Raw genomic sequence first — 16540 nt, forward strand, 5'->3', positions numbered from 1 at the left:
CACTTCTCACCTCCTCCCTCAGCGTCTGGACTTTATTATACTCCAGCACACGAGGAAGATCATTAGATGTGGTTGAAAGCTCCAGAAAAAGGCAGCAAACTGACTTTGAACTGCTGCTCCAAAGGTAAAGAGTGGGACATATTCAGTTTATTCTCATTTAAGAAGCTGGAATCAGGTAATCAGAATAACTGCAGATCAATTATCTGTCGATTGATTAATCAGTTAATCTGATTATTGCGTCAGCTCTATACTCAGTGGTCGTCCAAACGAGATGAGCTGAGTTTTATTTTTCAGTTATAAAGGAAGTCGATCATTAACTTGTTTCCTGCCTCATCTTTACCTGTTGTTACACCTGTACTCCATTACATTTATCTGAACAAATGATAAAGTTCAGTATCCAACAAAATCCAGGAGCAGAGCTGAAACATCAGCTGATGAATAGACCAGAAATGAACTGGAAACTCTTTTAATAATGATTTATGATGTTAAAAATAAACCCAGAGTAAAAGTTACAGTTGAGTGGGTCAGTTCTCTGATGAATGAAAACTGAACTCTGTAGGTTACAGAGACCTGTAAACGCATCATTACAGGAGTCCAGTCCCACATGAACAGGTAAGTCCTCGGTGTTTTCCTTCAGGTGATGGTTGGCTGATTTTCTCTCCCTGAAAACAACAACTTCACTTTTATCTTTATTTATTTCCAAAAAAATCAGATGATATGAAACAGTAAATTTTCCTGATAGTTTTACTTAAATAACAGTTTGAGTGCAGGGCAGTTTCCTGTAATGGAGTATTTTTGCTCGGGTAAAGTTCAGGTTACTGTTTTATTTCTTTATGGTCGTGTTGTGTTGTGTGTGCGGGCCGGTGAGGATCGGGTCGCAGCGGTGATGTAGTCGCTCCTTCAGACGTGCCGTCGCTCAGTCGTTGGTGCGCGCGGCTCCGGAGCGCGAGACAATCTACGGACTGTACCGGACGGTTCGTTCGACGACCGCGGATTTTTAACGGGCTCGAGGAAGCGACGAGATTTCTCCGACTGTCACAGGTAGACTCTGAGACTCTGACATGAGGATTGTTCTCACATTTCCTGACATGAAAACTGGAGTAAAATAACTCTGACGATGAAGAAACGGTTTTGTAAAAACCTGATGAGACAGCACGGACGGAAAATGCTGCCTCCAGACTTTATTTGGTATTTTTCAGGATAAAAAATCGACTTTATTGTCAGTTTTAAAGCGGAAGTTTCAGTCAGGTCCTGACAGTAACATCAGACACTGTCCAAAACCTGATTTATTTATAACTAATCAATATCATTAATCTCCTGCTTCTGCTAAACTTTCCTCAGAAGTACAATATAAAGCAGAACGTCCGGTGGCAGCTTTCAAAATAAAAGCTCAGTTGACAAAGTATTGGAATGTGTTTTTGAATGAAGAATCATCTGCAGGTTTTATTCTTGCATCAAATTGTAATTTTGTTTTTAAATTACAGTTTGACGTTTTAACTTGGTGCTTTTATTTTGAAAACAGACAGACCCTACGCGTTTTCTGGTGCTGCTGCTGCTTCCTGGATGGTTTTCAGCTTCCTATAAAGCAGCCTGCAGAGCGGAGGACCAGTAAGAGTTCTGATGGGAACACACGCAGACATGAGGCCTTTGTCCCAGGTTGTTTCTGATGATAACTTACAACAACATAAAATGCATCAACATGGGAACGAGGATGTTGACCACGGGTGTGTGGACGAGCTGTCCTCCTGCAGGTTCAGCAGGGCTGATGCCGGACCTGGAGAGAGGGTTTTGGCGGCTGAAGTTGAGCCCCAGGTCGGGACAGGAGTCAAAGTTGAGTCTGGGACCGGAGTTCCTGTCGGGGATGGAGTCGGAGATGCTGCTCAGACTCGAGTCAGGGCTGTGACCTGGATCGAGGATGTGATCGGGGTGGAGGCCGGGGCTGCAGATGGAGCTGCAGTCGGGACGGGGTCCAGGAACGGCAGCGAGGCCCGGGCAGCAGACAGGGACAGTTTTGGAGCCACGGACGGGGTCCACCTTCAGATCAGAGGTGAAGACGCAGTTAAAGCCGGAGACAGATCCAGGACCGGGACAGATCGGGCCGGGGTCCCACCTGGTGCCCGCCCTTGGAGCGCCCACCCTAGGTCCAAAGAGCGGCGGTACCGCAGCAGCCACAGACTGGTCCTGCACTACCTCGTCCCCTGCATGAACTCCTATGGCATGTGCATCATTGACAACTTCCTCGGGAGCAAGACCGGCGAACGGATCCTGCACGAGGTCCAGGAGCTGCACCACGCCGGGAGGATGCGGGACGGGGAGCTGGCCAGCAGGGGGCCGGACAACACCAGGAGCATCCGCGGGGACCAGATCGTCTGGGTGGAGGGAAAGGAGTCCGGCTGCGAGAACATCGGCTACCTGCTGTCGAGGATGGACCGACTGATCACCTACGCAGACGGGAAGCTGGGGAAGCACAAGATCCGAGGGAGACACAGTAAGGTCAGTGTCCTCGTCGAGGGTCAGGGGTCAGTTTTGAAACCCGGTCCCACCAGCAGGTATCAGGTCTCAGAGACCCCAGCTGGCTTTTATAGTTCCCAAATTTCACTTTCAAAGTGTTAAAACATAAAAATCTTTATTTTTACCCAGGATGCATTGCAAACAGGAACAAAAACATTCCTGAAGCGTAGAGATAAAAACTTTCCTTTGTATTAAACAGATTTTCATAAAGCTGCACACACAGTCCCTTATCGCCTTCGAGGTACGGATCATTTTAGTTTCACCTCTCAAAGCGTTATTCATCATTTGCACGATTTAAAGGTTTTAACATGAACGAATGTTTTATTTCATAACTGTGTTTAGACTCCTTTCAGCAGCTTTTACATCCTGTGACAGAAAGTTTACAGAATATAAAGTTAAATTTCTCTAAACAAGTCAAACATGTCTTACAGTTTGTGTTACATTAGACTCCAGACCTCTGTGTTTATTCATGAGCAGAGTGGACACGGTGTCTTACGGATTCATCTGAGAGATTGAAGGAGTAAAATCAGGAGATTCAGAAAAATAAGAAGCAGGAAGCTGCATTAGTTTCATCAAACAGCTCATATCAGTGATAATGTTTCTGTTTCCCCCAAATCTACAAATATACACATTATTATTATTATTATTATTATTATTATTATTATTATTATCCTGTTGGGTCTGTCAGATCTTATCAGCTGCTCTCAGGCTTTTCCCGGCACGTGTTTCAGTTCACGTTCACTGTTTACTTCCGCGCGGACAGAGAGGGAGGGAGGGAGGGAGGGAGCGAGCGAGCGCGAGGGCTACATGCGGCTCGTGGAGTCCTCAATGGCGGCGGGCACGCCCAGCGCGCGGGCACGTTTCAGAGAGGAGTCACTTGAAGCTCATTTAACTTCATGAAGGAAAAATAAAGAAATAAACAAACAACAGGAAAATACAGGTGAACTCTGCGGGTTATTTTTCTGTAAATAAAATGAAAACATTTAAACTGAGTAAAGGCAATAAGTGACGTCATAATAGTTTTAGAGTTCGTCTGAACCAGAGTCAGGTCCAGGAATTCCCCCCCGCCCCCCATTCGACAGTGAACATCACATCCAGCACGTCTCACACTTTCTCAGCCTCCGCTGTCAATCGACCACAATGTGACCGGAAGTGAGCATTCAGACTTCCAAATTAAAAGCACCGGGTGATCGGTTTTAGTTTTTTTGTTTTTTTTTACAGAGATGGTTTCCACGGGCAGATGTTAGAAACTCACCTCAAAGAGAGAATAAAATCATATATTCATAAAAAAGACATTTTCAGTGCAGTGAATTTTCACACCAGGAAGATTCCCTTCTGTCAATTACGGCTTTTATTTTGAAATCCGTAACCGGAAGTGGTATGTTTGCGCACCAGCTGACTGGACGGTGCTCGAGCCTCAATAAGAGCTCGGTGTTAACATGAAGTTAGACTCAGGATCAACCAGAGGCTGTTTTGACTGTTGAATTTCAGCGGGACTGAGTTCAGCTGTCAACCAGAGTACCCGAGTACTGTACCTGTACCCGAGTACTGTACCTGTACCAGAGTACTGTACCTTCAGCCTGCGTGTCACATCAGTGCTTTAACTTCCAGTCTCGGTCTGAATTTGGTCCAAAATTGCCGCAGCCGCCGTCATGCCTTTCATCGAGCACGTATCGGACGCGGACGTGGAGCGTTTGGCTCTGCAGCGGGTCGTCCCGGCGCTGCTGACCTACGGCTTCTCCTACGTGGACGGTCTCCTCGGGGAGCTGGCCGGGGACGCGGTGCTGGAGCAGGTGAAGGAGATGCACCGCTCCGGAGCGCTGCAGGACGGCCGGCTCGCCGGCTCCGTCCCCGGCATCCACCGGAGAAGCATCCGCGGAGACAAGATCGCCTGGGTGAGCGGGTCGGAGCGCGGCTGCGAGGCGATCAGCTTCCTGCTCAACCTGATCGATAAGCTGGTCTCCGTGTGCGCCGGCCGGCTCGGCAACAAGGCGATCCGGGAGAGGTCCAAGGTAAGAGAAGGCCGGTAGTGGGTCAAGTTCAGGTCTGGAAATCTCAGTCCGAGAGACCGGGAAGAGCTTTAATGAATAATCTGCTCTGAATGTAACTGTATTACTCACAGACAGACAGACAGTCTCAAGTAATCCCCTTACTTGAGTGAATACTGTACTTGAGTATTTCCATTTTAATTTATCTCCCAGCTGTAGTTCCCAGTCACTTTCAGATCACATTTGAAAGTAATTTTGGATGTGAAGTTTTATTTTGAGGAACTTCAGAGTGAATTCTTCAGAATCAAGCGTCAGTTTCCCCATTTCTCCATTGTGGGAATAATAAAGGATATCTCATCTCATCTTAATTGATGGATTCATAAAATTAGCCAAATGTTAAATAATCTCATTAAAGCCTCTTTGGATCTGCTGTGAAATACTCCTGATGAGTTGATATGTGGTTGTGTTGAGCCTGCATCACTATATGATGTAACAAAATAGTAAACATGCTGACATATTTCACCTTAGGTGCTTTAAAACTTCTGTACTTTTCATAAGAAATGGGTATTCTTCAGTGTCGTACCACTGTGCTACTTCTACTTAACTCAGAATACTTGACTTATTATTTATTTGTAGACATTTTGTTCCAAGGAAAATAACTTTGTAGCTTTATATGAGCATGTGTAAAGCTTCTGTCTCTGGGTGTGACGATTAAACATCAGCTCAGGTTGAGTTTTTGGCCGAGTCGTGTTGAGACTCAGGTGATCGTCGTCCTTCATCACCAACAGGTGTAACAGAGCCAACAGGTGTCACACAGTCCTGAGAGGAGCTCTAATCAGCCAGATAATTAAATCACTTGTGGACCAGAGGTTTGCAAGGCCTTTAAAGGATGACCAGAAAAATAGGAACACCTGTGGAGTTAACTTATATTTGTTGATTTACTGTGTTTACATTCTCATATTTACGCTGTGACTCAGGAAAGTCTGAACCAAGGTCCATAGTTTTGGTTTCCCTGTACTGAACGTCGATTGGTTTATAGACGGGCGAGCGTCCGATGTTGGCGTGTTGACATTTTGTCTCCTCCTCCCTGTGTGCTCATTTTTACTTCTTTTCCAATTATTTTTCTTCTTCTATTGTTTAATGGGTAACGAGCCTCAACTTCCTGTGATTAGTCCAAAAGTCTGAACCATCCAAAAAAGTTTTTTCACACCGCAAACGAACCGAACTGTGGTTCAGTTTGACCCAAACTGCGACTTCAGATTGGACCTTGGTCTGAGGAACCTTTCACACCTGCTGTTTTGGTTCGTACCAAACTGGTTTCACACCAAGGTGTGAAAGCACCCTGAGAGCGGCTGTTGGACTTTTCCGATCAGCCGTCGCTCTGTGAAAATGATTTGGTACGAATGGTTTCTCTCACGTCTTCAGGAAGTGTGATTTATTGTTGTCTTCTGCTCTGATAGTCTCAGCTCTGGTGTCAGGTGTTTGCAGAGCTACGACCAGGTTTATGGCGAGTTACTGGCTGACAGCATCGTCAGCAGCCCGGCAGGAGGTACGTTCCTCAGTGCAGTCCAGCCATTTCGGTGGACCTTTACCTGGTCTGGTTTCAGTCACGGGTCAGTCATTGAAAAACGTTTCTTCAGCTTGCTTCATGTTGTCTGCACCTTCAACAATCATCAGCACTTCAATGCTGGTTTGTAGGAACTCAGGTTAAAATCTCTCTGTTGTGTTGTGTTTGTTTGGCTTTCGTGCTGAGGTTGCGTACTGAACTGGACTCAGGTGATACCAGATTCAGGAGGACTGGTGGTCCAAATGGTGCACTGCATCTAAGTAGGGATAAGACATAAAAACATGTTGTCAGCAGCAGTGAAACGACGCAGTATACTCAAAGAGCGATGGGTCAACTGGAATTTATAAACCTCAGTTTTCTGCCTGAATTCAGAGCTTTCCTGGTTTTTTGCTCGCTCTGTGTGACATGCTGAAATGACTGAGGTGTCACCGGAGAGTCCCTTCGTGTTCTTCCTGTTCTCTGTAACGTGTAGGCCTCTTGGAAGCAGTCCAGTGACCCAAGTTTGGGCCCAGAGCCAAGGCTTCAGAAACCAGAACACGCTCCAGGAAGAGCAGGAAATTTACCGGACCTGTTCTGGTCCCTCTGGGTGTTGTCTGCTGCCGTGTGTTGACTAATCACCCAGACAGACGTGGTGTAGGTCCAGGTATTTACCAGAAACTCTCGCCAAAATCTGACGCCCTTTCCTAGGAAAAATACTCGTGGGAGATTTTTAGAATATGAGCTTATGTCTGCAAATAATCAGTGTCAAGTTGTCTGAGTTCTTTTAATGTGACGATTTTAATGCAGTCTGTTCTTACACACAAAACAAGGCCTCAGGCCGCAGGAGACGGTAACAGGCAAAACAAATAATTCATTAATCAAAAAAATATCATTATTAGCTGCAACAATTTTCTATGAATGCAAATATAAAGTAGGTTTAGTCACATTCTGCTCATTTTAAAATTATTCATGTATCATTCACGTGCGACTGTAGATCACTGGAATCAGTTAAGGTGGTAATGTTGACGTTATGAGCACAGATGTGGCTGAGTTTTTCTTTGCTTTTTATTTCACTTTTGTCTCATTTTATTGTGGAATGTTTGAATATTTGTCGCCACAGTTTTTGTTACTGAATTAACACTAAGTTGTGTAGTTAGCAGTGTGCGACACACACACACACACACACACACACACATATATACACAGTGTCCTGCTCATAAAGGCATGCAGATGTAGAAGTGGACATTCTCACGTACACACTCACCCACTTATTCAATTATTCACTCCCTCACTCCTCCTCAGCGCTCACTAATGCTCTCTCACCCGCCCGCACACGTACACACACTGATTTACAGTATCCTTACTTCCCTCACACACACACATATGCATGCACACACATTCCCAGCATGTCTGCTCCATCCTCACATGCAGCAGCGAACAGCGAACCCTTATCTCCTGTGTCTGTGTGTTATCAGATGGAACTTCTTAAGAAAACAGGTCAACCTGGTTACAATAGGAACACACACACACACACACACACACATACACACACAGGTATCTGCAGACGATGCAGGAGAATAAACATTACAAAGATCAACAGGATAAGAAGCTTTTGTCTTCTCACAGTTTTCGTCTGCAGAACAGTAAAAACACTTCCCGTAGTTTCAGGTCAAATCCTCGTTTCCAGAAACTTCATTAAAGCACTTTGTTAAAACAAGTAGTTGTAGTTCTTTGGATAAAGTGGAAGCAACATTCAAACAGTTTAATGCAGCACTGGTTGATATCAGTCGATGTTTTTTGATTTGTGGAGAAAATGGTTTAAAGGCTGATTCTTGCTCCTGAGTTTTTCTTTTTGGTCAGAACGAGACAAACACACAAAATATTTCACATCTGAGGAAGAAAAACTATTCGATGATAAAATCTCACCAAACACCTCTGTTCCTGTCACATGATGGAAGTTTGTGATTCATTTCTGTGCAGGGAAAAATGAATTCTGTCCAACATTAATCAAACATTTGTCGTATTTCCATCACGGAAAATTCTTTCATCATTTTATATTGTGATAATTATTGTTATCATCTTATCACCCAGCCTTAGTTTTATGATACTTTGCTTTGTTTTGTTAAATCTAAAACACATGAAATGTTAAATATTGTAATCAATCAATCAATCAGTCAAACTTAATTCCCATGGCAGCTTTCACACAGTGAAGTGTAGTTTAAAGTGCTTCACAGGTGAACAGTAAAACACATTCAGATAAAAATGTCCAAAACTCAAAGATGATCAGTTCATTATCATGTTTGACAAAGTGTGTGAGGAGCTGGAAACAGGAACGTTTCGGCACTTTTGCTAAAAATAAACAACTAAAACAACAATTAGATTATTTAAATCAGTGTCTGATTTCATTTCTGTTGGTAAATGAATCCGTTAACTGACTAATCTTTGCTCTTTGCTACAGACTGCGCCGTTTGTTTAAATGTTGAATTGAAGTTTTAAAATGTAAAAGTCTAAAAAAAGAGAAAAGTAAAGTTTTGTCCGGTTCTGCTCGAGGTTTCTGCCTCTTAAAAGGAAGTGTTTCCTCTGCCACTGTCTCCTAGTGCTGCTCATGGTGGGTCTGTTGGGTCTCTCTCTGTAAATACCTATTTCAAAGAGTCTAGACCTGCTCTATATGAAAAGTGCCTTGAGATGACTGTTGTTGTGATATGGCGCTATATAAATAAAACTGAATTGAATTAAAGTTTAAAGAAAAGCCTTAAAAATCTTCTCATGACCTTTCAGATTTATCTTGTGGGGGGGGGCGTTCTCTGAGGTGGATGAAACCAGACGGGTCCTGGTCCTGGTTGTTGTTGTGGGTTCAGGCGGAGCTGCAGCCTCACGCTCCTCACGTAGCTCTGTCATTAAACCATCAGCAGGCTGGAAACCTGCCAAACAACTGCACCGACTCCCACAATCCCCTCCCCCTCCCCGTGTCTCCCTACTAGAAAGATAAGATAAAGTTAAATTCAAAACAGCTCTCGGGGGCGTTTTGTTTTGAATCCTTCTTTTTTTTTTTCCACCGTGGATCATTTCCTGTCGGCCCCGCCCTCCTCAGTTTCACCACATATTTTCACTCCACAGTTGTATGATGATGATGATGATGGTGTGTGTGTGTGTGTGTGTGTGTGTGTGTGTGTGTGTGTGTGTGTGTGTGTGTGTGTGTGTGTGTGTGTACGTGCCTCAGTGGCAGCGTGTAAACAGACTCGTGTGGTTTCCCAGCCTCCCCCTCGGCTCAGGCCTCCTGTGGCGTTCAGAGCAGGTCGTTGGCTCTTTATCAGCGCTGGGGGTTTGTCGTCATCGGCGGCTCTGGAGTCGCTCGCACGCACGCTGATGGGGGCTCGACTCCCACACACCCCACCCCTCCCCTTTCACATTAAGAGCAGTGGGGGGGGGCGTTGCATGTGAGGCATGTATAAACACAGACGTCAGGTGGTAAACGCTGACGTCAGCGCCGTCTCCAAAGGTGCACTGTTGTTGTTGATGTTGCGTTCAGGGACCTGTGTGTTTGATGAGGGTTAATCTACGCCGTGACCTTCCTGTGTGAGGTGGCGCGGTGTGAACAGGATGTGAGGTCGTGTGGAGCGTGCAGAGGCTTACAGTGCCTCGCACGCTCTGAGGTGTTTCACAATAAGAGCTCCCAAAGACAAAGAGGATGTTGGCGGTGATGTGGCTGCAGGTGATGCTGACATCGCTGGCGTCTGCACGTATGTCACAATAAAAGTGCTTGGTTCAATGGCTCTCACCACTTTACTACTGAAACAAAACTCAGGTTTTATTTCACAGGTTTCACTCGAATGATTCCCTGTTTAAAGTCAGGAGAACTCTCAGGCTGTGCCTGTAGTAAAGATGATGTTACACCAGTTTGATCGTCTTCCAGCTGTGTGTGTCACGTTGGCTGATGAAGGTCAGTGACAACAATAAGAAATAATATGAAGGCGTAGCAGTGAAACGACCTGTAGTAACCCTGCACCGAGGATCAGCTGCTCTTTGTTTTTCCTGGAAGGAAATCCACAGTTTGAGCTTTTGTTGACTTTGACACAGAGTCTCATGTCTGTCAGTTTATCAGACGCTTCCTGTCCGGGTCAAAAGGTCGCAAGGGACCCCCCCCCCCCTCCAAGCCTGGTCTGATTGACATCAGGGCGACACCGCGAGTCTTAAAACAGTCTTTACACCGTCGATCCTCTGCAGAGTCATTAAGACTTCAGCTGCTCTTATCACTGCTGCAACTACAAATGTGGCTGATCCAGTTTCCTCCAAACACTGACCAGCTGCACGTACACCACACACACACACACACACACACACACACACACAGAGGCATGCAAACATGAACACGCATGTACTGCATGCAATTTGTATACGTGCAACTGAAGCCGTAGGCTCACAACCACAACACACACACACACACACACACCCCTGCTGTAACAAGAAATATTAGCAAATACCCACACACACACTCACAGACACACACACACACACACACACACACTCTCACACACACGCTCACACACAGGAAGTTTATGTAATCTCGTCTGTCAACATAACTGATGTTCAGCAGTTTGATACGTACTAATAACATTTTAATAAGTAATCGCTCTCAGACAAGCCACATCATTTTTTTATCTCAATTGTTTTTGTTTTTTTTCCTCCATTGTCTTTTATTTTTCGTCTTTCTTTTCTTCTTTCCTGTCTCCTCCTCTCTTCAGCTGTCTCTGCTGCTCGGTCTTTATCAGTGATGACGTCTTTAGAGAGTTAATGGGAGCAGGAGAGCTTGTTAGCGTGGTGTCACTGTCACTACAATTAAAAGTCCTCGTCTGGAATAATTAACTTCCAGAATCTACACTTCTATTTCTATTCCTTGTAAATATAGTACTTGCTTTTTGATTTTACTCCTACTTTATACGTTTTTTTGTTTTTTTTTAATCTCTCTTATTTTTAGCACCAACACACCAAAACAAGACATATTCCTTGTATGTGTAAACTTACTTGGCAATAAAGTCTGATTCTGATTCAGAAACTCTCCATGGGAAATTTAATTTAATTTATTAGCACACAAGTAATAAAACAAAGAGGATAAAAAAATACACAAACCTCTCCTGCACAGGAGAGGTAAGAAACCTGTGGGTTTAACAGGAATATCTGGAAATTAATAGGAATTAACTTTTTTGGGGTCATTAATACAAACTGTATTATACAAACATAATAATAAACATTTTGTCAGAAGCAGACACGCTGTAAACAAATGCCAATTTAAAAAATGACATTTTTGACTTTGATTTATTTGTGAGAAGAACTTTGATCATTTTTTTTTTCATTGAACAACAAAAAAACGAATGTTGAATAAAATAAATGTATTCCAGTTGATGCACGGTGAATCATGTTGGATTACTGTTTATTTCGTGGGTTATTGGGGATTTTTGTGGTGATGCAAATACAATAATTATTTCACACTTGACACTTTGAAGTGTTTGGATCAGCTTTAGTTTTGTTTCAGTCCTGTAGCGCTGAACTTTGAAGGTGAATAAATACACAGCATGGAAAGAAAGTGTGTTATTGTTGGTCTAATTAATTCTACGCTGTGTGTGTTTTCAGGCCATGGTGGCGTGTTACCCAGGAAACGGAGCAGGTTACGTCAAACATGTGGACAACCCGAACGGCGACGGACGCTGCATCACCTGTATCTACTACCTCAACAAGAACTGGAATGCCAAGGTGCGTTCATGGACCTCCCTGCCCATTACTGAACTTCTATTCACACTGTGAGGTTGCTGTGACCTCTGACCTACAGTTACTTAGTTTTTACTGATCCAGAAATTGAGGAATGCGATTATAATTCAGATTTAGAAACTTCCTGTCTAACAAGAAAAAACATTTTTCTGTCTTTGTAAAACACATTTTGATGATATGGATAAAAAGTTTGACACATTTTGATTTTGATTAATATCAGAAGAAGTGATCAGATTGTCTGGCTTCACTAAACCGAACAACCACAGTCTCATTAAGCGGTCACATGACGGTGGTTATCACCTCCGTAAATCAACTCAGGGTTTCCTGATCCAGCCATGAGGCGTTCATGTGTGAGTTGTTAATTGCAGCAACATCATCAGAAGCATGAATAAAGTTATAAATATAATATGATGAAAAACACTGATGCCTGCAGGTATATTCAGGTACTGCGGCGTCCAAAGGTCGATGGAATCAGTTAAGTCTCAAGAAGGAGCAAAGACACAAAAATGATTTGTTGACTTGTGTCTCATTTGTTGTTGTTGTGTATCAGGAGCACGGCGGCGTCCTCAGGATCTTTCCGGAGGGGAAATCCTATGTGGCCGACATCAAACCGCTTTTTGACCGGCTGCTCTTCTTCTGGTCCGACCGCAGGAACCCACATGAGGTGCAGCCCTCCTACTCTACCAGGTAACCAACCAAACAAACCAATCAATCAACCAATGAGTTAATTGATCATTTACTGATCCGGACAACTGACAGGAGATTTGTTTGGTTCACTGACCTGCTGAAACCAAGAACAATTGACCTCTTCAATGGTATATTTATTTTTGGGTTTAATAAGTTAAAAAACATCATCTGTCATTTTCATGCTTTCTATCAGGGATTATTGATTGATCGACAGAAATAAACCTTTCAAAGTCAAACCCAGAGCTTTGTTATTTATTTGTTGCTTGTGTTTCAGGTACGCCATCACAGTTTGGTATTTTGATGCTGAGGAGAGAGCCGAGGCCAAGAGACGCTTCAGAGACTTGACAGGTAAAAAAAACATGCTGGAACTTTTTCATGGTTCTTTGAACAGTTGGAGAAACACGTCCCTGTTTTTTATTGTGTCCACACTGCAAGAACTGGAATTGATTGTAGCTCTTTGAACGTTGTTTTAGCTCCTGCTTCAGAGTAAATAGTCTAGGGACTTTGAGTGATGTAAGTTAAGTGTGCTGTGATTAGTCGATCGCGAGCCAATGTAGCATCTAGCCAAACAACAGCTTTATACTCATGAAACAAGGGAACCAAACATGGACAAATGGACCAGTCAAGTCCAGGCTTCATTGAGTTTATCTGCGACAGGGGAAACTAAACGCAATTTTGATGTTGCTATACCAACCACCTGCTTACATCACTTTAGCGTCCTTGCATTTATGTTTTCGAGTCACTGAAAATGTAAAGTCAGCTCTGTCTGAAAAAATGGAACAACATCGACCTTCATATCAGTCTTCCACCAAATTTGAACTCGTCCATCACCCGCCCAATTCACCTGACCTGGCCCGTCAGACTGCTACGTCTTCTCCAAGATGAGGAAGGACCTCAGTGGTCGCCATTTTAACAGTGATGACTTGAAAACAGCAAGTCCTTAAAATTAATAAGTTGGAATGAGGGATTGTTTTGGTACTTTTGGTTGAAAAAGATGAGTGATTAATCAGTTATAAAAAATAGTGCTTGTTGTTCATTTTCTGTTGATCAATTAATGGTTTTGGTTCAACTTTAAAAACCTTTAAAAACAGGCTCAGTAATTTCCCAAAACAGCTGCTCACTGTGGTTTTTTATCAAAAAGGAGGAACTAGTGCATTTGTTGGGGACTGTTTTCAGCGGTGGATTAATCCACATTTGTGGCAGCAGGACGGTGTGAGTGGGACAGAGTTTCTATGGGTTTCTGTTGTGTGACTAATTTCTTATTTGTACATTTGTGTGTGTCCTCTGTGTCCCAGCATCCACTGGGCAGCAGGGCAGCAGCTCGAGCTGATTGTGAGGAAACGTCGCCATCTGGTGTTTGTCTTCCTGAACTGCAGGAGAGGACGGCAGGTTCCTGGTTCCAGGTTCTCAATCTTTTTGGAAAAGCTGAAAGAAAAGGGGAAGGAAAAAAGTAGTTTCACTCTGTCCTGGACTCTGGAGGAGTCGAGAGGGTTTTCAAGTCTTCAACTGATAAATCTGTATTCCCTCATCGCTCCAGCCGGCGTCCAGGCTGGAGAGAAGGACCTGCCTGCACTGCTCTGACCGCTGCTGAGACCTGATTAATGATGAGTTCAAGTGACCAGCAGCTGCTCAGGACTTTTCCTGCTTTACACAATGTTTGTGCAATACTCTCTTTGCTGATTTCTACTGCAGAGGTGGAGGAAAACAGCGGACTGCACCTTAAGAAGCTTTGCCTTCAGCTTGCTTCAGACAAAGAGGAGGCAAATATTCATCAAGGTTTACGGACAGAAATAAATCAGAGACGTGATGCTTTTAAATCTATGTGAGAGAACTATTTCACACTGTAAAATGTTCTTTATAAATCTCGAGAATAAGATGAAGACGTGTTTAGTCTTGCCGAAACATTAGAGAACTGTGTACTTACTGTAACAAAGTGGGCTGGACTCATAACAATGGAAAGTAAAATTTGATAAAAGTGAAAAATGTGTTAAATCGTCCATTTCAGAACCTTATATTCCCATATTTTTGGGTGTAAATGATTGACTTTTACTTCAGTAAAGTATCTGATTACTTCTTCCACCACTGAAAGTCACACAGTAACACAGACACACTAACAGATGGAGGCAGTGGTATTCCAGCAGCTCCTGGTTAAATCTCTGTTTTTGTCAGTGGAGTCTGGTAGAGATATAAAGAGATGTTTCTGGTTAAACTAAAAGGATCTTCCTCTTTAATAAAAAGCTCTGTCTCTGTAGGAATCCTATCATCATGCTGTCAGACTCTTACAATAACAATCTGAGTCTGTCAGTGGTAAAAACAAGAACTTTAGTGGACGGACTTTGACGTGGACGATTGTCCATTGGGTTACGTTACAGCAGCTGTTCATAGTGGTGTCCCTGTCAGTCATTTACACCCAGAAACATGGGAACATTAGGTCCAGGTTCAAAAACACCAGAATTATTCTTGAATACATTTGTGGTAAATGCTAACAAAGACCAGTGGTGATTAAACGATAACACAGAGAGATGGAGTTAGACGACAACCATCAAAATTTCATGAATCAGTCGCACATCATTCTGGGTATCAAACCTTCAGACGAAATGTTGTAGTTGTAAGTGAAAGGAACCACGTCAGTACTAAATACTAATCGGAGGTGGAATGTAACTAGGGGAATTTTGGAAATATTCCTAGTTGGACACTTTCCATGGAAATTGGTGGGAACTGAGGAATTTATGGGCATCAACTTGAAGTTTGGGGTAATTCATACAATGGAGCTAGCTAGCACCATGATAGCTAGCATCTTAAACTGTCAATTAAATGGTGCCAGCTAGCTTACATTTAGCATCTCTGATTTAGCAGCTAGCTAGCTACTGTATAAACAGATGATGTTTTGTTGCTGGTTAAACTTTTATAGCACAGATTAAATATATTTTTCCCAGTAATCTGATCCAGACTGATTGGATGTCGTCTGTGGGCTCAGATGCAGTAGTGTGGCTGTAATGAGCAGGATTCTAGAAATGATCTGTGCAGTGATGCAGTAGTGACCAGTTCAATTCAATCTGGTTGTTTTAACCAACATTATGCTGCAAAAGCTTTTACTTCAACTACATTTAAGTTCCCTGTTATAGGCTAACCTGGAGCTCTGCAAATCTCCAGTTTGTTCCTGTTAATTCCTGTGGAAAGTTTCCAACTTTTCAACTCTAAATGTAACTGATTACATTTACTCCAGTACTATACTTTATCTTGTACTTTACTTGAGTATTTTCTTTTCGTGATACTTTGTGCTTCTACTCCCCTACATGTATCTGACAACTGTTACTTTACAAATCACTGTGTTTACTTCCAAATCAATCACATTTAAAATTAATCAGCAACTGTTCTGACAATCAATTGATTCACTTTTAATGGTTCAAGCTTCTGAAATATTTGGCACTAACCAAAAGTTACTTTCTAGGATTTATGCAAGTGATTAATTTAACTGTTGCGTCTGATTAGTACCCAATTAAATTTCTCTTTCTCTTTTCTCTTTTTTAAACTATTGTTTCTAAAAGTAAAACATACATTTTCATGCTTAGTTCAAAGACAGTTAAGAAGTTACAGTCCTGTAAAATGAATTGCAGATGATACTCAGCCCTACTCATCACAATGTGATTCTAATGAAAAATCAGTAAACATGGTAGTGAATTACTGCCACCTACTCTTATATTGTGACATCACTTTCTATTAGGTTTTTGGGAAATCAGTCACCCTACACCCTGCTATGTTTGGCTGCCAGGGGCTGCTCGCTCTAACTTCGGACGAAGAGGACTCAAATCTGAGATCAGTTACAGCTGGCAGCTCTGCCACTTCACAAACTCCTGTGATGGTCACTGCAGCCTCAGTTAGTTTCTAATACAACATGTTAGCATTGCTGCACAGTTTGTTTGGTGAAACGTTTTGTCTCAGACTGGATTGTCATGAGTCTCTACTGAAAGCTCTGTTAACTAAACAATATTTACAGACGTGTTGAATACAACTTCTTTTGAAAAGGAATTTTGTCTTGTGTGTT

General features: G+C 42.9%; 1 protein-coding gene across 2 annotated transcripts; it reads left to right on the plus strand.

Moving 5' to 3' along the window:
- The first annotated feature begins 845 nt into the window (after positions 1-845).
- On the plus strand, positions 846-16524 carry egln3 (egl-9 family hypoxia-inducible factor 3). 2 transcript variants are annotated; one of them, XM_018672990.2, is made up of 6 exons: positions 846-1041; positions 1523-2493; positions 11674-11793; positions 12359-12495; positions 12770-12843; positions 13791-16524. In XM_018672990.2, the coding sequence occupies exons 2-6, from the start codon at positions 1621-1623 to the stop codon at positions 13823-13825; spliced, it is 1239 nt and encodes a 412-aa protein (XP_018528506.1). In that variant the 5' UTR covers positions 846-1041; positions 1523-1620; the 3' UTR covers positions 13826-16524. The 2 variants fall into 2 exon arrangements, with proteins under 2 accessions (XP_018528506.1, XP_018528509.1); XM_018672993.2 differs by lacking the exons at positions 846-1041; positions 1523-2493 and adding an exon at positions 3934-4523.
- Positions 16525-16540: the final 16 nt, after the last annotated feature.

Source organism: Lates calcarifer, linkage group LG19 (assembly GCF_001640805.2).
Source record: "Lates calcarifer isolate ASB-BC8 linkage group LG19, TLL_Latcal_v3, whole genome shotgun sequence".
Classification (NCBI taxonomy): domain Eukaryota; kingdom Metazoa; phylum Chordata; class Actinopteri; family Centropomidae; genus Lates; species Lates calcarifer.